General features: G+C 35.9%; 1 protein-coding gene and 1 non-coding gene across 2 annotated transcripts; one reads left to right on the top strand and one right to left on the bottom strand.

The window, feature by feature from the left end:
* Nucleotides 1-7,839: 7,839 nt before the first annotated feature.
* LOC131019250 (small nucleolar RNA snoR14) lies at nt 7,840-7,920 on the top strand. Its single transcript, XR_009100170.1, has one exon. It is a non-coding gene; the product is annotated as a small nucleolar RNA snoR14 (small nucleolar RNA).
* A 3,623-nt stretch (nt 7,921-11,543) lies between these two features.
* On the bottom strand, nt 11,544-12,758 carry LOC131018828 (uncharacterized). Its single transcript, XM_057947532.1, has 2 exons — nt 11,846-12,758; nt 11,544-11,746 (listed from the first exon to the last, which is right to left on the bottom strand). The coding sequence occupies exons 1-2, from the start codon at nt 12,756-12,758 to the stop codon at nt 11,544-11,546; spliced, it is 1,116 nt and encodes a 371-aa protein (XP_057803515.1).
* Nucleotides 12,759-24,964: the final 12,206 nt, after the last annotated feature.

Genomic DNA, 24,964 nt, shown 5'->3' on the forward strand with positions numbered 1-24,964 from the left:
AATTTTAAGATGAAAATTGAAAAAAGTAGTAAACAATAACGATAAATGGGGTATTAAAAGTGATGAAAAATTAAAAACAAGGATAGAAGAAGAATTAATTATGCTGGAATAATGTAAAAAATTTAAAAAAATAATTTTTTTTAAACGTACTGAAAATGAAAATTAGAAAGTTATTTGGAGTATGAAAATAACATTTATATTCATACAAATTAAGTTCAGTGCTATGTAAATCTATACAAGTGACACGCCTTATAATGGCATATATATATATATATAGGGGGCCGCTCCAATGAGACCCCCTAATTTTAGTGAGATCTAAGGCACGATCTGGTGCGTTTATTTTATCAATCCTATGGCTGATATTGTATCTGGAGGGTGATTTTTTTTCACAGGGTTCAAATCCTGGAGGGGGCAGAATATTTTAAATTTTGTTATTCATCAGCATATACTGCATTGTTCATCAGTATATACGGCCTTGTTCATCAGTATATATGTCTTATTCATTACGAATTTTTTAAATTTTATTTTTCATCAGTATATACATCTTGTTCATTAGATATACGTTTTGTTCATTAGTATTATATGTCTTATTCATTGTCCTAGTGTTTCACGAAAATTATGGGGTCTCACTGGAGCGCGCCCCTATATATATATATTGAGTTTTTCCTACATAAACACATACAAATTGTACGTATGTGCAATAACCTAATAAAAAATAGGGTTAATAGCCGGAAAGTACATGAACTATTTTCAAATTTGCATATTGTACATCACCTTTAAAATTAGCTCCAGAATGCATATCCTTTTAATTTAGTTGTAAATTACACACGGCGAAAATTCCGGCAACACTTAAGTTTGACTGACGATGACATGGACAACCACATGACTTTTTTACACACTGTCAAGCCACGTGGCAAAACGACGTCGTTTTGATATTATGAAGAATTTTAAAAAAATCCTTGCTTTTCAGACGAGCCATTCCATTGCCTTCTTCCTGCTCTAGACGGTCCGCCGCGCCACCGTCACCATTTTCAGAATCCGGCGAGCCATCACTGACCCCCCCTTCTGATTCAAAGGCTGAGCTGAATATCTACAAGAATTTTTTTCTTTAAAAAAAAATCAAAACAGAGCTGAAGATCTACTACCATTTCCGGTCAAAAAAGGGACCTCACTATTCACCAGAGCTATCAACGGCCAATGCGGATGGAATCCAGCCTTCGGCAGTGAGAAAATCGCTCTGTCAAATCCATACCATCGCTCAACAATTCAGAGCCTATTTACAGCAATCGCTACCTCAGAATTCCGGCAAGCACCGCCGTCAGGCATGGATCCAGACTCTTACCGTTGCTCTCTCTCTCATGGATCCAGATCGTTCTCAGTTCCCAGCGAAATTTTCCCAAATTCCCATAAGATAATTCCTCAAAAAATCCGATCAAGAGCCCCAAAATCTAAATAGGTGGCTGGAGACAAGGGGTGAGGGAGGCGCTGAAATAGCAGTGCAGCGACAACGTCCGGAAAAGGACGGCGACGGCGCGGAAATAGCAGCGCAGCGGCGACGTCTGTCCGCGATGGTGGTGGAGGCGGCGCAATGTCTGGAAGTTGGAGGTGACGCGGCTGCTGAATAGAGCAGGGGTGGTGGCGAGGAGCGCAGAGGCGGCCGGCGGCCGGCAACGAACTGGAGTGATGGTGGTGAACTGAGGCATGCAGCTGGTGCAAGGGGTGAGGGAGGCGCTGGTTTGGGAGTGAAGAGAAATTATGGCTCAATTTTGATTTTCACGATTTTCCCTTTTTTTTTAATTTATACTCACTCAAAATGACATCGTTTTGAATGCTGGTGAATCCACATCTGAAATTTTCGGTGCCACGTCAACACCGATCAAGGTGGTGGTCAACGCATATGTAATTTGTAAAATAAAATTAAAATGTGATGTATTCTGAAGCTATTTTTGAAGGTAATGTGCAATTTGTAAATTTCGTGAAAGTTCGTGTATTTTTTTGCTATTAACCCTAAAAAATATGCATGCAAAAATTAATATAACTACAAATATATTTTTCTTTTTTTTAAGAGGGGATAAATAATGGTTTTCATTTCTGGGGTTGAAAAATAATGGGATAGGTTAAAAAAATAAATACTTCAATCAACGACGATGTCGATGCCACAATGATGATCGAAGGAGCTGGGAAGGAGAAGTGGAGGAGAATGGCTTTAAAGTATTCAATTGATTTATTCGTTCATGTAGCAGACTTCACAAACACAATAGTTTTATTTTAATTTTTTTTAATTATTTTAAAATTAAATTTTACTCCCTCCGTCCCAATAAAAGTGGCCACTTTTTTTTTGGGCACGGAGATTAAGAAGGGGATTGTTATGTTTTAATTGAGTGTGACCCACCAAAATTAGTGAGTAATTTTTAGAAAGTGGCCTACAATTATTGACCAAATTAGTGAGTAATTTTGACATTTTTAGAAAGTGGCTTACAATTGTTGACCAAATTAGTGAGTAATTGTTGACTTAATTAAAGTAAACTTTTGTCATTTTTAGAAAGTAGCCACTTTTAATGGGACACCCAAAAAGGAAATGTGGCCACTTTTATTGGGACGGAGGGAGTATATAATACTCGAGTAAGTATAAATAAAAAATTTGCGCTGTGTTGAAGCCCGGTGCGAGCCCTTCATAGATCCGCCCTACGGAATGATCCATATTGATGCTGATGTATTCCAAAATGGCGCATGATCAACGGTCCCGATTGATTGTAGGTAGACAACCAATTTGGACATGCATGTAGAAATAATTTTTTATCTATATTAATAAGACATTGACTGCTCATCATATTTTAATGCTTGAACACGGCTCTTTAATTTATTATTTGGGTAAACATCTTCTATTTTATTATGACATTTTCAGCTAAACAAACTCCCAAAATAATTGTTGGAAATTTCAGAGGTGTGCATAATCTGCATCATGGGCCCTTTAATTGGATTTGATATTCGAGAACTGCTGCTTTATTTTGTGGAAAAGGTTTGCCTTTTTCATTCATCTAATAATGGTCGTGTATTTTCTTAGAAATTGTCACGTGTAATTTTAACTTTTTTTGAGTAGGTATTTGAAGACGCACCCAATTTAAGGCTGTGGGTGTCTATTTACTAGTATTCCATCCGTGGATACGTGTGGAGTAAGATGGAGTAAATTATTTTTTTTATAGTTTTTTATAACATTAATTAATTAATATTATATTATGTTGGAGTAAAAGTTAGTGTTATATTGAAAGAAAACGCATAATATTTAATTAAGCAAATAATTTTAATTTTTTTATTGTACTATTACAAATAGTGGTATGAAATAATAATAATAATATAATTTAGATTTCTTTTAAGAAGAAGTTATTATTAAATTTATTAATTGCAAGTTTAGAAGCTCTACACGAGCATTGCTCTAAGTCGGGTATCTGTAAATCCTGTAAAGCCCTTTGGGGTAAGGTAAGATTAAACCCTTGACAGTATCTTCATAAACTTACAATGAATAAATTAATAAGAACATTTTCTACAAAAAAATCTAATGAAAAATCAGATAATAAATTATCTACAAAAAATAAAGAGATTATTCTCGCTGAAAATTTTGATAAAGAATTACAAGACTGGAAATTACCAGAAATCTCAAAATCAACTGTGTATAAAAAAGGATCTTTTGAATTTAAAAGTGATTATATTATCAAAACAATAGAAGAAACAATTCCTCTAAAAGGAGGATATGATTCCTTTAATCTTTTATCCGAAAAATTAATAAAATATCACCAACAACAGAAGTTTAAATTTCTTCATGTTGGTCTTGTCCAAATTGGAATTAAACCATTAACAAGAGATGGACTAAATGTCTGTGCTTTAACGATAATTCGAGGTGAAAGACATCTTGGACTTGAAGACTCTCTTTTAGGAATAATTGAATCATCACTTTGTGATAGACCAATTTATTTCTGCTGTTGTTGAATCATTGAATATTTTAAATATAATGAATCAGAAAATCCTATGCTATTATTATTATTATTATTATTATTATTATTATTATTATTATTATTATTATTATTATTATTATTATTATTATTATTATTATAAAAGTGACAATTGTACTACTGAACTATATAATTTATACATGTATTATGCATACAACCTATATAACATAAATGGATAATTACGCCAAAAATCATGAACTATACTTCCATTTTCAACTTTTCCATTAACTTTTTTTTAATAAAAAATTCCCTGAATTTAATGTGTTGAACAATTTTTCCATGACTTTCAAAAATCCCCAAATTGAGTGCTAACATGGCATAGCCGGCGGCGAAAAGAAACGACGTCGTTTAGTTGGGGGTAAAACGACGTCGTTTTGAGCAAAGAGGGAGAGTTTGTTGTTGTGTGCGTCTGATTTGGCAGATTGAAGAAGAGGGAGGCAGTGGTTGTTGCTGCCGGCGGCGGCTCCGCCGTGGCCGGAAATCAAGTGGAGGCGGGCGCGGTTCGCGGCCGTGTCGTCATCGGAGGTTTTGGTTCGGTGGCTGAATCTGGGGTAGGTAGCAGGGGCGGCGATTTGAGGTTTTAGGGTTTCGATTGACGGAACCGGAGCTTCTAGCCCGGAGCCCGGAGCTTCACCGGAGGACAAAATCATGAAAAAATTGTTCAACACATTAAATTCAGGGAATTTTTTATTAAAAAAAAGTTCATGGAAATGAGGGTATAGTTCATGGTTTTTGGCGTAATTAACCCTAACATAAATAACTTCTTTTAGAAATTATATTGGAGCTTAAATGTATATACATTGTTAAAATTAATTTGATGTAGTGATTTGTATTATTCTAACTTGTGTTATATATTAACTACTACTGAATGTAAAAATACCAAAGAATAAGTTGTAGCATTTACATATTTAATTTCTAATAAATGAATAGTGGAAATTGGAAAAGCTAAATGTATTATTTTTAGAAATTTGTCAATTGAACTAATCATGCTATCCAATTAACTTAATTATGGAGATATTAATAATACCACTAAAAATGCAATCAAACATAAATACTCAATTAAAAATATAGTTTTTTGGAGGCACTTAATAATATAGTTAATAATTGAGTATTTAATATATTATTTACTATAATTAATATCTAAAAACGGAAAGATGAAGTTATTATTTTCGGCTATCCGTAAGCATTATTATATATTATATATATATATATATATATATATATATATATATATATATAGATGGAGGCACTCGCAATTTATGTTCTGTATATATACGAATCCAGGATACATCATTTTCTCATTTCTTCTGAGCATATTAACTTTAACCAAAGATAGAAAGCCCGAAAATAGATATTCAATCACGGATCATATATAGAGTGGATTTCGAAAATAACCTATTGCTTTTAGTAAACTTAAAAATTAACCACTAAGATAAAAATTTAAAAAAATATCCACACTTACCATTTTACCCCTTCAAACACCACCCTTTAAAAAATCCCTACATTTCACAACCCAGTGGAATTCACAACTAGAATTAATTTTGGTTGTGAATTCAAGTAGTTGTGAATTTGAGTTTTAAAGTTTGAATTCACAACTAAAAACATTAGTTGTGAATTCACAACTAGCAATAGAGTTGGTTGTGAATTCGAGATTCGAAACTCGAATTCACAACTAACACTAGCAATTCAGTCGTTAATTCATCAAACTGGTTGTGAATTCTCGAATTCACAACCAAAACAACTAGTTGTGAATTTGAGCTTTAAAACTCGAATTCACAACCAAAATTTATTTTGGTTGTGAATTCAAGTAGTCGTGAATTTGAATTTTAAAGTTTGAATTCACAACCAACACTAATGATTCAGTTATAAATTCATCGAGATGGTTGTGAATTCTAGTTGTGAATTCATAGATCTGGTTGTGAATTCAAGAATATTAAGTTGTGAATTCGTAAATGTGGTCGTGAATTCAAAAATATTAAGTTGTGAATTCAAAGATCTGGTCGTGAATTTAAAAATATTAAGTTGTGAATTCAAGTTTTAAATAAATTTACAACTATAAATAGTGTTAGTTGTGAATTCGAGTGAATTCACAACTAGAAATATTGTTGGTCGTGAATTCGCGTGAATTCACAACTATAAATAACACTAGTTGTGAATTCAAGTTTTAAATGAATTCACAATTAGAAATATTTTTAGTCGTGAATTCAAGTTTTAAAACTTAAATTCACGACTAGCACTATTTCTTGTTGTGAATTTAGTTGTGAATTCATCAAACTGATTGTGAATTCAAATTTTAGTTGTGAATTAATAGATCTAGTTGTGAATTCAATGACATTAAATTGTGAATTTATATATCTGATCGTGAATTTAAGAACATTAAATTATAAATTCATAAATTTGATCGTGAATTCAAAAACTCTGATGATAATTAATTATGAGTAAAATTTTGAAGTAACCCAAATGGAACATAAAACTCAATTTTTGGCCGGATCTTCAAAAAACTTAAATTTTGGCCATATTTTACGATTTCAGACGAAATTACCCTTAATGAGATGGACCGGGTAGGATCAGGCACGCGGGTCGCGTGCCGGGTCGGGTTAGGCACTTATGCCACTATTAGTGCCATAAGTGCCAAGATTTTACTTTGTTTTATTTTGAATTTTCGTTGGCACTTTTGGCACTATTAGTGTCATAAGTGCCAACAGAATCCAAAATAAAACTAACTAAAATGGTCTTGTTGGCACTTATGGCACTATTAGTGACATAAGTGCCAAGGGAAATAAAAAAATAAAATTAACCAAGTAAATGGTCCTTCTGGCACTTATGGCACTAATAGTGCCATAAGTGCTCATACGAGCAATACAAATACAAAAACATCATCTAAAGGCTAAATGGATAATCTAAACCCTAAATAGAACATCTAAACCCTAAAATGGATAATCTAAACCCTAAATAAAATATCTAAACCCTAGTGGGAAGTGTTTAAAATGGTCCTTTTGGCACTATTCTTATGGCACTAATAGTGCCATAAGTGTCATATGTGCAGCACATACAGAAACAACAGCAACAAAATCATCACTGACACACCAAAAATTAGAAAAAATCATAAACTCGAAATCCCCCCGATCGAATCGATGTCGTCGAAAAACGACAGCCCGTCGTCGCCTACGGCGGCAGCCGCCGTCGACACTATGCCTTTGCTTGGCGACCAGAGCCCCAACAATCGCTCCCGTTTCCCTTCTCCGCTGTGCCGCTCGCTTTCTCCGCCGCGCCAGCAGCCGCGGCCGTTCGATGCGAGAGCCCTTCGTCCACATCAGCGAAGCTGCGACAGAGCAAATCGAGGAGCGCCAGAGCGATTGGGCCAAATCGAGGAGCTACAGTGCGATGGGAAAGGGGCAAATTAGGCATACCGCCTAATTAATGGCTAAATTTTGATGTTTTAAGATTTGAGGCTAAATTTTGGTCAATAGGCCGAATGGCCCTATTGTTTCATTAAATATTATGTCCAACCAAACAAAGAAATCGTGAGAAAGCAAACAAAAAAACTTTTAAAAAACTACCTAAAAGATTTTACTCAAACACGAGTTTCCAAAATTTACACCAACACTATTGCCCCCAAACTCAACCTATCAAAGTCAACCTCCTAAATTTACACTAAATCACGCCAGTTGATTTGAGATATCAAGCTCGAGAGAAAGAAAAAAAAAATAAATGAAATTATTAGACAGCGCACCGATTTTACCTCCTGTGAATCTGAGCTCTCTTCCTCATCCTATCTTTCAATTGTTTATTTATTGTTTTAAATCTCATCGTCAAATTTACGGTGATGTTAGAGAGGTGACGATGAAAATCTTGTCTACCAATCCACTAATTCTTGTGATGTTAAAAGTGAATCCCGACAGCATCTGCTCGCTTCTAAAAACTGATTATATCTCAATTTCAATGATTAAAAAGAAAAGCATTTGGAGAGAGAGATAGAGAGAGGGGGGATTGGAGAGAGAGAGAGAGCGCGCGAGCTTATCGATTGGTAGAGAGAGATAGGAGAGATAGAGATTAGAGCACCTCCAACGCAGCTACTCGAGCGCCTCCTCGAATAGTGCGTTGCAGTCGAGTATGTCGTTGCGGGGGGAGCTCCTCGAGTAGTACTCGAGTCTTCGAGTATGCTCGAAGGGGGGGAAAGGGAGGGCGCGTGCACTGCACGCGCCCTAATTAAAAAAAAAAAAGGAAAAATTGAGAAATTCGAATTAAAATTCGAATTTTGACTGCAATGCCTCGATTTGCGCACTTTGACCGACCGTTTTAAATTTTTTTTTTCTTCTTCTTCTCCTCTTTAAAAATCCCAACTTCTCCCCACCATCTTCACACCTCTTCTTCTCCAATTTTCTTCTCCTCCATTTATCAACAATACAATTTTCTCCGTCATGGATCCACACAACCCTTTCTACGATCCAAATTGGTGTCCCGATCTCTCCTCCGATTATCATCCCGATATGGGAGGAATCAACTTGGAGGAGAGCCCGCCCGAGGAGGAACCGGTCAGTGCACAACAGAGTGTCTCCCTACCAAAGAAAGGCGACCGGAGGAAGGAAATGGCCACCAAAATCAAGCACGACAAGGAAGGTAGGTACCGTCATACTTACCTTCCCGAGCATACGGATCTCATCGTCCAAATTTGGGCGGAGGAGACCAACGACGCCATCCGTGGGACGGATCAAAAGGGAGAGGCGTATTGGGGCCGGATCCGCGCACGTGTGAACCCCATCCTCGGCGTCGACCTTAAGATCAAGCAACTTCAAGGCCACTGGTCCCGGGTGAGCGCGGATGTGCGTCTCTGGGAAGCTGTTTGGGTGGAGACGCGCAACAATTGGCCCTCCGGTCATTTGGATGATATGCTTCGTGACAAGGCCCAAATCCTCTTCAGGGCTCGAAGCCCACACAGGGCCTCCTTCAATTTCTGGAACGCGTGAAAATTCTCCGGAACAATCCCAAGTTCAAGTCGATGTACCTCGTTGGAGACGTGCATGCCTCCAAGAGGACAAAGACCACGGAAGAGGGCGGCTTCACCACCTCGGCGTCGGGCGAGGAGATCTCTTCTGCCCGGCCCATTGGCAACAAGGCGGCGAAGGCGGCGGCGAAGGGGAAAGGGAAGGCTTCAGCGTCGCATACGAGCTCGGATCCTCCACCGGAAATAGTGGAGAGGTTGGACAGGACCGACGAGCAGATGAGGGCATTCACCGCCCAGTACCAGCGGAGGAACGATATCAGGGAGAGGGAGCTCGATATGCAGCTCCTGAACACGGATACGACGCACATGACGGACGCACAACGTGCATTGCACGCGTCCATGGTCGCCGACGTGCTCAGGAGTCGTGGTCTATCCTAGGCTTTTAATTATGTGATTTTAATGATGTTTTAGGTGTTTTTAATTTTTATGTAATTTTATTTTATGTTTTAGGTGTTTTTAAATTTTTATGTAATTTTTATTTTATGTTTTAGGTAATTTTAAATTTTATGTTTAATGGCGTATTTAACTATTACAAAAATATGTTATTTAAATTATGCAATAAAATTTAAATGAAAAACATAAAATCAAAACTAATATTATCAAGTAGGCTATCAAGGAACCCCAATGCAGCACTACCTACTCAATAACACAACCACTATCAAGTAGGCTATCAAGGAACCCCATTGCGGATGCTCTTAGGAGTGGGTAATTTTTTAATTTTAATTTTAGGGATAATTTAGTTATTTAATATAAAAAAGTGAGTAATTTTTAAAAAAATTATTTGAGTTGGTAAATTTTAAGTTTATTAAAAGAAAATGACTACTTTAAGAGGTGGCCAAAAAAATCGAAATCGGGAACCGAACCGTCCAAGACGGTTCCAGAATCGGAACCCTGTTAGACAGTTCCGAACTGGAACCGAAATCGGGTTCGATCGATTCGGTTACGGTTCCAAGTTTACAAAACCGACGGTTCCAGATTTGAAACCGAAACTGTGGAACCACCAAACCGTCAGGAACCGCCCCTAGAACTGGCAGTTCCCGGTTCGAACCATCATTTTTTTAAATTTTTTACTATAGTTTGAAGTGTTGTATGAAATGTAAATAATGTTGAACCATTTATTTAGGTTATAAATGGTTGATGTTTAGTAAGAATTAGATGTGAAAATGAGAAATGAGGATTGACCATTTATTTAGGCTGTGAATGATTGAAGTTTAGTAAAAATTTGATGTGGAAATCATGTGCATTGAAAAAATATAAGTTCATGTGCTTCTTTTATATCATTTACTTTTATCTATCTCAAATTCTTATTCCCGAATCGAATTTGTGCTAAACTTCAACCCTTTACAATCTAAATAAAATGGTCAACTCTCATTCCCACATCTAATTCATACTAAATTTCAATCATCTGCAACCTAAATAAATAGTAACATTGTGTACATTTTATAAACTTCAAACCAACACTTTAAAACATAAAATAAAAATAAATAAATAATAAAAAATATAAAAAAACGATTCCATCTTTTGGAACCGGGAACCGCCGGTACACGGTTCGAACCGAAACTGTGACACTATGTTTTTGGTTCGGTTCCAGTTCTCGTTTTTGGAACCGTGGAACCAGCGGTTCCGGTTCGGTTCGAACCGGGAACCGAATCTTGGGCATCTCTAGCTACTTTCATATATTGACTCTCAGATATATTTTATTTTATTTTATTTTTATTCTTAATGAACTATATACTTTACAAATATTTTTGGGTATGAGAAATAGAAGAATTTTATGGAGGCCTGTTATGCTACATATTTTATGTGAGCACCATTTTCATTTAATCTATGTTAACATGATATCTTTTATATTATAAATGTGTTTTGAGTCTAATACCTCAAAAATTGTTACTGATGTCATTAATTTTATCAATTTCATAAAAATCAAAGTTCGATTTGTTCATTTTTCCTATAACTTCAACTAAATTAATAAAAAGAATAATATGAGCTAGCTTTGATTGTTTTATATTCCCTCTGTCCCTAAAATTTATGAACCAAAAGAAATGACACGGATTTTAAAAAAAGTGTGGTAATTGTGTTGAAGTGGAGATTGAGTTCCATACTCCCTCCGTCCCTAAAATAACTTCCTCTTTTTCCATTTTGGGACGTCCCCCAAATAACTTCCTCTTTCTTTCTTTTCATTTTTGAAAACCTATCCCACCACTAATAATACTTTATTTATTCTTACTTTTCACTTTTCACCACTCCCAATACTAAGAGCATCCACAATGCTTGCACCCATAGTGGGTGCAATACCATGGGTCCCACTTCTATTGCACCCACTCTCACAATGGTATTGCACCCACCCGGGTGCAATAGATTTTAATTTCATTTTCTCTTTACTTTTATTCATTTTTCAATTTAAATTAAACAACTTCAATTTTAACAACATAAAATTCATTCAATTAAAAATCCAAACATTACAAATAAAATTAAAAAAAAAACAACAAATATTTAAAACATCCAATTTCGAATAATTTAAAGCCGTCGAACTACGGGTCAACCGGACCAAAGCGTGCCCATATATGCTCAACCAAATCGTCGCGGAGGCGTATATGCAATCGTGCATCCTTCAAGCTTGCATTCCGTGCCAAATAGGCGGCGAACTCCGGTGGTGCTCCGGAATTGAATTGTGTTTGAGGAGTAGAACTTGGTCCCTCGCCGTCGTCACCGTCGAAATTACTTGCATTTCCACCTTCTTCCTCAATGATCATGTTGTGCAATATGATGCATGCAAACATGATCGAACTCATTTGCTCCGACTTCCACAAACGTGACGGTCCCTTAATTATACCCCACCGAGCCTGAAGAACACCGAAAGCTCGTTCCACATCCTTCCTTGCAGCTTCTTGCATCACCTTGAACCTCCGCTTCTTCTCATCGTTCGGAAACTGGAAGCTCTTCACGAACACCGGCCAGTCCGGATAGATGCCGTCTGTTAAGTAGTATCCTCGAGTGTGGTGAGAATTGTTGGCGAGGAAGTGCACAGCCGCTGCATGCCCCGCTAAAACATCGTTGAATAGCGTGGACTGGTGGAGCACGTTGATGTCGTTGTTGGACCCAGCGACTCCAAAGAATGCATGCCAGATCCATAAATCTTGTGAAGCAACGGCCTCTAATATAATTGTTGGCTCGCCTTGATCCCCTCGAGTGTAGGCGCCGTGCCAAGCAACGGGGCAATTCTTCCATCCCCAATGCATGCAGTCTAGGCTCCCCAACATTCCCGGGAACCCATGGCGGGCTTCGTGCATTGCAGTGATGCGTTGCACATCGGCAGTTGTTGGCCGCCTCAAATACGTGCCGCCAAAGATACGAACGACGGCCTTGCAGAATTTCTTCAAGCATTCCAACGCCGTCGTCTCTCCTATACGGAGATATTCATCACAACAATCAGCAGAATTTCCGTATGCCAATTGTCGAATAGCGGCAGTGCACTTCTGGATCGGGGAGAAGCCCACCCGGCCAACAGCATCCGGACGTTGTTGGAAGTAAGGATCGACTTCTAGCGCATTGACAATGCGTAGAAACAACTCCCGGCTCATGCGAAATCGACGGCGAAAGAATTGTGGCCCATAAACAGGCTCGACGGCGAAATAATCGCGATGGAGGCGCTCGGCTCCACCTTCACGGTCACGACGAACCACTGCCCGCTTTTTCGCCGGGCGTTGTGGAGGTGGATCGAACCGATATGAACTTGCTACTTGCATAAAATTCACAGCACATCTCATAAAAAATAAATCGGGGGCTTGAGTAGGATCGGGAAGAGGAGGAAGTTGTGCGGGATCAACATGAACTTCTTCTTCGGATGAAGAATTTGAGGAAGAATTATTGTTGGAAGAATTGGTGGATGAAGACATTTTTTAGGAGTTGAAGAGAATTGTTGGATGAATTGTGTTTGTGATTGAAGGGGATATATATAGGTGAAAAAGAAAAAAAAAACAAAAAAAAAAACAAAAAAAATCGGCCGAAGACCGTTGAAGGCAACGGTCATTTGACCGTTAAAATTAAATTTTTTTTTTAATTTCGGAAAGGGGCGCGTGTTTACACGCCCCCTCCTTCGCTCCCACATTCGTCGAGTGCGAACGCACGCCTCCCCTCCATCGCACCCGGGAGCGGCAATGGTGGTGGGTGCGATAGGCCGGGTTCGATCCGGCCATCGCACCCACCATTGTGGATGCTCTAATTATAACACTTTTCACAACTTTCAATAATAATTATATCACTTTTTCTCCACTATCAATACACTTTACAACTTTTTATTAAAACCCGTGCCGTCCCCAAAGATGAAGTCATTTCAGGGACGGAGGGAGTATCTTTTTGTAAATAGTGAGAAAAAAAGTTTGTGCGATCACCAAATAAAGAAAGATCATAATTTTCAGGGACGTGTCTCAATATAGAAATAAAGCTTGGATATACCCAAGAAAGAACAACTAGTAACTAGATAAACTAACATACATAAAACTTGGATATACCCAAGAAAGAACATCTAGTAACTAGATAAACTAACACGTCGGGGAGGACCTTTCACTTTAAGAGTGTGTTCTATTTGATTGTAAATTTATTATGGGAAAAGAAGGGATAAATAAAATTTCATTATTTTATATGAAATGAGAAAAAAGAAAAGAAAAATTTAAAAGGTGAAATTTTGTTTATCCTCATTTTTCCATGATAAATTTACAACCAACGAGAACGCGGGGGGCAAATTACTTTCAAAAAAAATGAAGACCTTATCAAAACATGTAGACAAGAGAAAAAAGTGAAATTAAATCAAATTACAACTACAATTAATTGCGTCTAAAGGAGGGCGAGGCATGTGTACTCGAAAATAGGGAAAAGGGTAAAACAACCACACTAGAATACCCCATGAATCCTTTCAAGATTGAGGTGGTGGATTTGTGGAAAAACTCAACCGACAAGAACATCGGGGCAAACCCAATCTGAGTAATCAGGCCTTGTCGGTAACGTAGCACCACATGAAGCAACCACAAAAGGATAAAAAAAATAGTGGTTTTTTTGGTGCACAAAACCCTACATAATTTCTTTATAATTTGTGAAGTATTAAAATCGAAATGTATATATAAAACTAAATTATGCTTATGTGAACTAAATGAAAATGATACTCATATATATAAAGATATAACATAACATTCCTCGAATTTTAGATATTTAAATCTTATCCAAAGTGCATAAAATTAAAGGCGAAAATAAAAATTAATATTGTCTTAGACGAAAAGTTTTGAAGTAACTCTAGAAATAAATCTTAGATATTCATTTTACAATTAAAACATAAAATCATTTCACTTGAAGAAAACAAAATAAAACTTCAAACGTACGTTTTAGTTAACATTAAATGGTTCCAACATTTCAATCCTAAGAATTGTGAATGTAATGGTGGTCCTAGCTAGTACTTGGCCTAGTTGTGGAAATTGACATTACAAGATCAATGATTAATTTCCATGACAAGTAGCCTCATAACATGCACTATATAATAGTGAATTAGTGATAAAGTATTTGCAGCAATAAAAGAAGAATCACACGTACATTTTTATAATTTTGTGAGATGTCCTGCAATGTTTCTAATACATCTTAAAATATGAGTTAATGTAAGAAAACGATCACTTTTTTCTAGTAAAATTAAAATTTGTCTAATATAAAATTTAAAATTTATTAATTTTTTGTGTAAAGAGTCAAATTTGCCCATGTCATTAATTTTGCAATACAAGTTCTTTTATTTCTCTCTTCTCAGTCTACTCTGTTTCTCTCCTTCGTCTTCTTCTCCTTCTCCTTCATCTCTCTGCTCGTCATCATTACGGCTCCTTCCAGCGAATCGCTATCCACATCCTCTCGGTGTCGCCCTCCTTGTTGAACTCGTCACCGGGATAGGAGTCGGAGTCTCTCCTCTATCCTCAGTTTGAGATGGTGGTAATCAGCGTGGATTGTTAGATGCATCCACAACAAACTTTACAGAAGCTTTTGATGAGGAGGAGTAAAGTATGCACCAACGCTATGCAATATAAGGGCCGTATTATTATTATTATTATTATTATTATTATTATTATTATTATTATTATTATTATTATTATTATTATTATTATTATTATTATTATTATTTTGAATATTTGGTGCAGCGCTGACTTGATAGAGTTGACTGTATCAATCGGGAATTAACGACTCAGCTCTATTTCGACTTTGACAGTCCAACTCTACATTAGCCTCAATGACTCAATTCCAAGACAAAGACTATTGTAATAAAGGATTAAGCCCAATTATTTAGATTAATGGGCCTTAGAGGTCAAATGGGCCCAAATTCTAGGTTTACTTTGATGCTTATAAGTAGAGCTTTCATTATTAAATGGAGGGACTTTAGATTCACTTCACATAATGTAAAATGTAATCGCTCCCCAAACATAGTGAAAAATCCCGGCAACCCCCGTGGATGTAGATCTTATGATCGAACCACGTAAATATGAGATTAAGTTACAATAGGACTTACAAAAAGACTCAACTTTTCTACGTCTCTATAACTTTCAAAACCCTAACAACGATGAAATATTGAAAGCTAGACGACAACTAACCTTCTAGGTGTGCACACCGGCGAACACCACCTAATCCCTTTTACAACTCAATACTTCACGAAACAATAAGTGAATACCACAATCAATAAACGCACCTTGCTCAAGCCGACATGGAAAAGCAAATATGCAAAACTTACGAACATAATGAGTGAATATACGGAAATCGCTCAAGCAATGCTAATGAAAATCACCCACGCAACGCAACAACTATCAAATATAAAAGCTGGAGAAATAATAAAGCTATGACTCAAGAGAATAAAAATAGTCGAACTGATCTTCGTTATTCTCTTCTCCTTATATAGATGTAGCTTGATGAACTCCTTCTTCATGTAGGACTCATTCATCTCATATCAACAAGCTTATCTCCCAAGAGACCGACAAAAACGCGAGTTATCTCTGACCGAAGAAGTATATCCATACAAGAGTTATACTTCTATAATAACTCATATGTGTTGATCCATTCAGACTAAATATGTAACACCGAATGTATCAAACACAACTGTTACATGACAACTCTGCTCTTGTGCTTATCCATTCAGACTAAACATGTAACACCGAATGTATCAAAGGCAGCTATTACATGTCTACTAAATGACAACAAAAATAAATAGAGTACTTCTACTCTAACAACAAATTTTGCTCAAATAGAAAATTTTACTCGATATGATCGACCAATTCAAGTTAAGCATTACAGGTGCATGTTTACCTCATTTCTGGGCGTCATTTGTGGATGTTTTGGTGCACTTTCGAACATGTTTTGCGCTTTTTAGTATCATTTTATACTTGCTCGATTATTTTTCGTGCACGTGTGTTATCTTTGCAGGTTATCAGGTTCTCGGGCATTTCGGGAAGTGATGGAGGCCTTTTTGAAGAATTTTGGAGCCACCCACCGCCGCCTCACGGCGGCTGCCTGCTTTCAATTTGTGACAAGGCCCGAATGGGGTAGGCGGCGGCCGCCGCCTGCCGCCCACGTGAATCCGACAGTTACGGATTTTGGGTATAAAACTCATTTCTAGGGTTTTCTTCACCACTTCTGACTCCAGCAGCCTCCTGAGGCGATTTTCATATATTTTTCTTAGTTTTTGAGAGCTTTAAACTCATTGAAACATGTGTTGATTCCGCGGATCGAAGATCATGTTGAAGAATTATTTTGGATCACAATCGTTGGATTTACTCTTTAGTTTTATTGTAAGAACTCTTTTAGATTGCTATCTCCTGAATTTCAGATTGATCTTGGTTTATTGATGAATTTGTTAGTGGATGTTTGAGATTTATTTTTGTACCTTTGTTGCTTGATGTTCTTGGATGTTCTTTCTATTAATTATTTGCCTAGTTAATTGCATTTACAAGTTTTTTACTTTTGATCAAGATATTTGATTTGGTTGGTTGAGTTTGTGGGTTCGCAATTGTGGTTTATGTTCATGCTTTGGTTGTTTACAATTGTTGTGATTCGTTCATTGATTTCTTTCCCGCGATTAGGTTAGATCAATGCCGTCTAGGAAATAGTCGTTTTATGCCCTAGTTATTGTCTGTTAGCTTCTTATCGTTGGTTGTTTATCTTTCATTTATGATTGCATGAGTTTTATAATGTCTTTTAATTAGTTAAGTTACTTTCGTGTTGGTTATTTTATGTCTAGAAGGATAAAGAATTTACTCGACCCAAACTTCCGATTAGAGTGTTTAGGTTATTTACCGCTTTCTGTGAGTAGCACGATTGAAGCCCTGCTTAGCCTCTCTTGAGAGACGACTTGGGTCAACTTATCATGCTAGGATGTCCTTGTTCTATTGCAAGTCAATCTAGAAGTGTTTTAGGATGAGTCGGTACATACATCAATGCTTGACATGCTCGATCATTCTGAGTCAAGCAAACATGTATTAGTGATCGACCATTCTTAGAAGATGCATAAATACTCAACATATTTAATCATTGAGAGTCGAGTAGTCAAGCATTGATGTATGTAAAAAAAGTACCAACAGAAAAAAAAATTAAGTAAATTGGTACACTTGGCACTATTAGTGTCAATAGTGTCATATACTTATGCTGATACATTGTCTTGTCTTATATAGATGAGTACAGTTATATGACCATTTTGAACACTTCCCTGTAGGGTTTAGATTATTCATTTATGGTTTAGATTCCCCATTTAGGATTTAGATTATCTATTTATAGGGTTTAGATTCTCCATTTAGGGTGCTACAATGGTCATATTAGTGTCATTAGTGCCATATACTCTCTTTTATGTAGTGCTACACGAATTGTACTTATGGTCATATTAGTGTCATTAGTGTCATATACTCTCTCTTATGGTCACTGGTATCATTCGTGCATGGCACTATTGACACTAATGTTACTTAGATTTTTTATTTATTTATTTTTTTCCAGTTGGTATTTTTGGCACTAATAGTGGCATATGTGCCTAACCCGCGCGCAAACCCGAATTTGGTCCGCCCGAATAAAGGGCAAAACAGTCTTAAAATGTAAAAAAAAAATGGCCAAATTTTGTGTTTTTTCAATTAGTGGCCAAATATTATATTTCATTCTTCAAAATGACTATTTCAAAAGCGTTCTCTGAAAAGTATGTTTTTAGAATTAAACTAATGCAAAATTTGGAAGGAAAATAACATTTTTGAAAACTAATTAATCTATTATGAGAGTTTTATATGCATAAAATTAAATCAGCAATTTTTTTAAAAACAAAAAGTAAATCAGCATTAAGTGGAAGAAATATTAAAATGATGAAGCCTGTTGACATTCTTCATAAGTAAGATGAATGAACTATTTTTATGAATTCATCCTAGTACAATAAATTTATGTAGTCACATTGTGGTTACCCTCAAACTAATTTAATAGAAAAAATTTGATTTATATAATTTATTTATTTTTAATAAAAATAGAATTTTGTTATTTTATTTTATTCTTTAAATTGTACTTAAATTTTTTTGCATTTTTTATTTTTATTTTATTTTTAATAAAAATAAAAAATTATAATTTTTTTACTATATAGAGAATACAATAAAATAATTAAATCTTATTATTTTTTTTAAATAAATTATATAGCTTTTTTGTTTCTATTTAACTAATTTATGGTGGCTATAATTTGACTGTCTATAGCTAGCATCACCATTCCTAGTAAAATCCTATCGTCACAAACATAAAATAAATGAAATCAATTATTGCATATTGATTGTATAATTAATCCCATATTTCAGATATATGAGAATCGCAGAAAGTTTGAAAACTTATTGCGACTTTTAGTAAAATTTAATTATTAGGTCTATATTGACATGTTGTCACTCTGTTCAGCCTTTGTATCAAGAAATAAAAAATGAAAAACAGAGTTGGAAATTATTGTTCTACTGTAGCCACGCTACCACTTTTTTCCACACCAAAAGTTGGGCATGCTATTGCTACATACATTTTACAAGTGCTCACCAGCTAATCATATGAATTTGTTAATATACATGATTATAGATATACCCAATATCTTGTTTCATTTATTATTGTTAATCATATTTATGTTGTCAGTTTCATTACCTAATATTACTATTATACAATTTTAATTTCCTTATATTGCAGTAAATAAAAGGCTAGAATATAACAAGTAATTAATAGAACATTATTTTCGTTGTGCGATCTCAGATTTATCAATGTTCATATTGATGTGCTACTCTCATCGATTACATGGTAGTGACGTATTCTACGATGACGTGCAACTATATATAGATAATTAATAAAATATATTAGTATTTTAATTGCAAAATAATGTATATGTTTGACACTATTATCATCATTGGTTAAGAAAATTATTTAAGTGGTAATTATTTCCTTTTAAAGTTGAGGCAAATTTGGTGATGGGTGGATGATTGTTGTGAAACAACGTGTCACAAATGACATGCCTCGAGCCAAGACTTTCTAAAGTTTTCTTATAATTTAGCAAACATTTTATAGTGGGATGATTAGGCCAATACTTGCTTTTTAGTTTTTAGCCACTTTTTCTTTTAACACCCTACATTTCCTAATTTGGAGGTTACGTAAATAATTTTGTTTGAATATTTTTGTAATATAATTTAATATCCCACTAGTAATTAAAGTAAATCCTATGTTTTAATATTGTTCATCCAGGATTGGGGAACAAGGTTGCTATTATTTAATCTTCATTTATTTCAATAGAGATGTTAAAGTCGTCCAAAACATTCGAGGGGTAACGACTCTTTCTATAAATAAAGATATTTAGGGTTCAAAAAGCATGGTCCTATTTTCTCCAGTTAAAAAAGAAAAAGGAATGACCGTGAATTGAGTTAACGGTAGAGTGATTAATGTCTAAAATCAAATAGTTTTAAGTTTGAATTCATTATAATATGATCTTTATAAATTTATTTACTTAATTATTAATTTATATATAGAGAGAGAGAAAGTTCGGTTCCGGTAGATTAATATATAGATCACAAATTTTATATATGTGGTGCACTAAGATTGTGACATGTGGCAAGGAACTTCCAAAACTTTCCAAGACAAAATTCGTGTAGAGGTAAAATTGGAATATAATTTTCGAATATTAAAAAAATCGATATTTGTTTTTAGATTTTGTGGAAAAACATGTTTTCCATGCATAATGTTTTACAGAAACATACATAACTTTACATACAAAAATGCATTAAATTGTGCAAAAAATGCATTGCATCTTTTTTATCAAATCTGATTTTTTTCCCCCACCCATCCCCGAAGTCAAATTTTTTGTTTAATTTTTCTTAAAAAATAATTTCTTTTTTTTTTAATTTTTTTTTTGTCGAAATTCATTTTTTTTGTACAACATAATAATGCATATTATAAAACTGAACCATGCATATTATGTCAATATACCATGAATGTTGCAGGGTTCATTGACACGGGATGTATGATTCAGTTTTATAATATGCATTGTTCTATTGTGCAATATGCATGGTTTATTAACACAATATGCATGGTATTTCTCGCCACCCCACCCCCAATCCCCCACCTACCCCTTACCACCGGTCAAATTTTTTTTTTAATTTTTTTTTTTGCATAATTTTGCACACAACAGAACAATGCATATTATAAAATTGGACCATGCATCTCATGTTAGTGAACCTTGTAACATGCATGGTTCATTAACACAATATGAAGGGTTCAATTTTATAATATGCATTGTTCAGTTGTACAAAAAAATGAATTTTCGACAAAAGAAATTGAAGGTGGGGGCGGGGTGGGTTAGCGGGAAAAAAACACCAGATTTGTCAAAAAATTTAATGCTTTTTTGTATAATTTAATATCTTTTTGTATGTAAAATTATGCATGTTTCTGTGAAATATTATGCATGAAAAATATGTGAGTTTGAGAAAATCTAAAAAAATAAAATAAAATTAATATTCCATCCGTCCCACGAATCTTGAGTCTCTTTCCTTTTTCGGTCATCCCACGAATCTTGAGTCATTTCTTTTTTTGGCATTTTTTTTTCCTTTATTCACCTTTTTCACTTTTTCACCTACCACACTTAACACACTAAATACTATTTTCTTAATTCCCGTGCCGAAAAGAATTGACTCAAGATTCGCGAGACGGAGGGAGTATTAGATTTTTTTTCTCCGATTGTACCCCTTCATGAATTTTGCCTTGGAAGGCATCGGCCACGTATCACAATCTTGGTGCGCTACATAGAGAAAATGTATGGTCCAGATTTGAATCTATATATTATCTCAGGGCTTATGGTGGAAGATAGTTGGTCGGACGATCCGAGGGTGGTGAAACAAGCTGTTAGAAATCATTTCCAAACTCAGTTCCAGGAAAATTGCAGAAGAAGACCGCTCCTTCCGGATGACTTTGGCCAAAAGAAGATCACGGATGACATCAGAGATGGCCTCGATGCGCCGTTTTCAGAAGAGGAGATCAAATCGGCGGTGTGGCAGTGTGATGGAGATAAAAGTCCCGGAACAGACGGATTTAATTTCCAGTTCATGAAAAGGTGTTGGGATATTATCAAAGAAGACTTGTGCAAACTAATGAAAGAGTTTCACAAGTTTGGGAAAATAGCAAGAGGATGCAATACTTCTTTTGTGGTTCTTATCCCAAAGAAGGATGGGGCGACAGAGCTCAAGGATTACAGGCCGATCTCCCTTATCAACTGCCTATATAAGGTGATCGCGAAGGTCTTGGCAGCCAGAATGAAACAGGTACTTAATTGTGTTATTTCAGACTGTCAGAGTGCTTTTATCGAGGGGAGGTATATTTTAGATGGAGTTGTTATCCTCAATGAAATAATTGATGATAGTAAGAGGAAGAAAAAAGGTCTGGTCCTTTTCAAAGCAGATTTTGCAAAGGCCTATGACACTGTGGATTGGGGATTTCTTGATAGTATGCTACAGAAGATGAATTTCAGTGTTAGGTGGAGATTATGGATAAAAGGTTGTCTCACCTCGGCATCCTCAAATGTCCTTGTCAACGGCAGCCCCTCTGGTGAATTCCATCTTGGTAGAGGTCTTAGACAGGGCGATCCATTATCACCGTTCCTTTTCTTGATAGTGGCTGAAGGCCTTAACCTTCTGATGGAAAGAGCGATTCAAAATAATTTGATAGAAGCGTTTAAGATTGGGAAAGAAGACATTCGAATTTCACACCTTCAGTATGCCGATGATACTATGTTCGTCTTAACAAATAAGGTGGATAGTGTCAAAGCTTTAAAGTATGTTCTCAAGCTTTTTGAACTACTCTCGGGTTTAACAGTGAATTTCGACAAGAGCTGCCTCATTGGAGTCGGGATTTCCGATTTCAGAGGTGAAGATCTGGCGACCATTCTCAAATGTAAAGTGGGTGGATTACCCACTAAATATTTGGGAATTAAGATTGGGACAAGACTTTCTCGGAAATCAGAATGGCAATACGTGGTGGAAAATATCAGGAGTAAAATCAAGAGCTGGGAAAAACGTAAGTTTTCGTTTGCTGGTAGAATCACCCTGATTCGATCAGTTCTTATATCCATTCCGGTATACCATCTCTCATTTTCTCTTGTTCCAAAAGGTGTGTTAGCTGAGATGCGGTCTTGTTTGAGTAATTTTTTATGGGGGGGGGGAATAGGAGAGAGGAAGATTCATTGGGTTAAATGGGAGCAGCTTTGTGTCGGTCTGGATTTTGGGTGTCTTAATTTTAAAGATTTGGGTGGATTTAACTCGGCTCTTATGGCGAAATGGATCTGGAGATTTTTGACAGAAAAAAAATTTGTTGTGGGTGAAGGTGTTCAAATCTTGCCACGGGGACTTGGAGAGGGATGGAGAGGGATTCAGGGCTGAGGGAAACAATTTGATTAAGTCGGCTTGGTGGAGGAAAGTGGTGGGACTGAGTAGGGGTGAGGGTGGAAAAGGGATGAGAGAAAATCTTGAGCGAGTAATTGGGGATGGGAACTCGGTGAGGTTTTGGACTCACATTTGGGCGGGGGAGAAATCTCTGGCTGATTTGTATCCCAGACTCTTTCGTCTAAATTCCAATAAAGATGGAGTTGTTAGTAGCATGGGGGAATGGATTGAAGGATCTTGGGAATGGAAATTCGAATGGGAAAGGAGTTTGAGGGAGAGAGATATGGAACAGATTCGTGCTTTAACGTTTTGCGTTAGCAAGATTCGGATGAATGCAGGTACAATGGACGCTTGGAGATGGAAGGCAGCCGGAAATGGGGTCTTCTCTGTCAAGACAGCATACGAGACATTCGTTAAAAATAGGAGTTCGTCCAATGTTTGCGGAGTCAAAAAGGAGTTGGCCATGATATGGAAAGCTCAAGTTCCAGCAAAGGTCAAGGCCACAGCTTGGAAGGTTCTTATAGGAAGAATTGCAACGGTGGACAACCTGCGGAGGAGACAAGTGTTGATACATTCGCCGGCTGATTTATGCGCCCTATGCCAGTTGAAAGAAGAAACCATAGAGCATCTCTTTTTCAATTGCCAAAAAACAGAAGAAATCTGGAAAGAAATCTTAAGTTGGACAGGTAAACAAGCAGTATTTCACTTAAATTCCAAGGATCATTTCAACGCTTTCGTGAATTTGGGGAGTAAGAAGGATGTGGATTTCTTTCTTGGTGTTTGGTTGTGTGTGATTTGGAGCATTTGGAAGATGCGAAATAATTGTATCTTCAATCAAGAAAGTTGGAATAAAGATAGAATGATGGCAGAGATTAAGACGAGATTATGGGTTTGGCGGTCGGAAGTGAATCACTCAACGCAGGAACAAGATTTTCGAAGATGGTTTGTTGCTGTTAGAGGTTTGGATTGCTAAAGCTTTAGTTACAGCGGCTGATCATACTGAAGAACATCATACGCTCTTTTGCTTATGTTTCAACTGAGGTTTGGAGATTGGGGAGTCCGAATTTGGTGCTCCGTTGTGGAGTTGGTCTGGTGGGAGTTTATTTTCTTGTGCCATTTCCCTTGTTTTTGCACTTATGTTCTGTATTCTTGGTACCTCTGGTACCCGGTGACCCGTTCCGGTCTTTTCCTGAATGAAATTTAATTTTTCTGATCAAAAAAAAAAAAAAAAAAAATAAGAGAAGGGAGTCTATATAATTCCTTCCATATATATGTATGTATATATGAGAGCGTTCCAATGAGATTCCCTATGTGTGGTGAGATATTAAATTGATTTGTAAGTGTTGATTTAATGTATCCTATGATTGGTATTTATTTGGAGGAGGAAAAATTTTACCTGGGTTCGAATCGTGGAGGAAGCGAAAATTTTATTAATTTTTTGAATATCGTTATTCAACATTATATATTGTCTTATTCATCACTATATTTATTAACATAATCTCTTCGTCCCAACGAAGTTGAGTCGTTTCCCCTTTTTAGAATAAATTAAAGCCATTTTCTCATTCACTCTCTCTTTCATTTTATACTTTTTCATTTATTTTTTATTTCATTTTTTCACTAAACACTAATTTCTTAAATTTTGTGTTCAAAAAAATGCCTCACCATCAATGGGATGAATGGGACGAAGATAGTAATTCTTTTTTATTTAAAAGATTTTTTTTCTTGTAGCCATAATAGAAAGTATTTTACTAAGGTCAAATTGGTCCCTTATTTAGTACACGACAAAATCGTCCGTCAAATTGTCATGTAATCGAACAGACATGGTCCCAAGTGCATCTGAAAATAAAATACTTTGAAGTTATATAATAAAGTTGAGAAACAATTATATATATATAACAAAATAGAATACAATAAACTTCTATTTAAGACTGAAAAGTTAAGTGCAGACATCCACAACGGCACAACCCCAATTTTATAATTGTTATTAATTAATTTTCTTTCTGATTTAATAATCTGTCAATAAGGTTTAATCA

This window comes from Salvia miltiorrhiza, chromosome 3 (genome assembly GCF_028751815.1).
Source record: "Salvia miltiorrhiza cultivar Shanhuang (shh) chromosome 3, IMPLAD_Smil_shh, whole genome shotgun sequence".
Lineage (NCBI taxonomy): Eukaryota > Viridiplantae > Streptophyta > Magnoliopsida > Lamiales > Lamiaceae > Salvia > Salvia miltiorrhiza.

What these genes read in the sequence shown, in the direction of transcription:
- LOC131018828 (XM_057947532.1), bottom strand. Translation starts at nt 12,758, where the DNA reads ATGCAAGTAGCAAGTTCATATCGGTTCGATCCACCTCCACAACGCCCG. An exon ending in TGTTCTTCAGGCTCGGTGGG is followed by an intron (nt 11,747 to 11,845) that starts GTATAATTAAGG and finishes TTGAGGAAGAAG; the next exon opens with GTGGAAATGCAAGTAATTTC.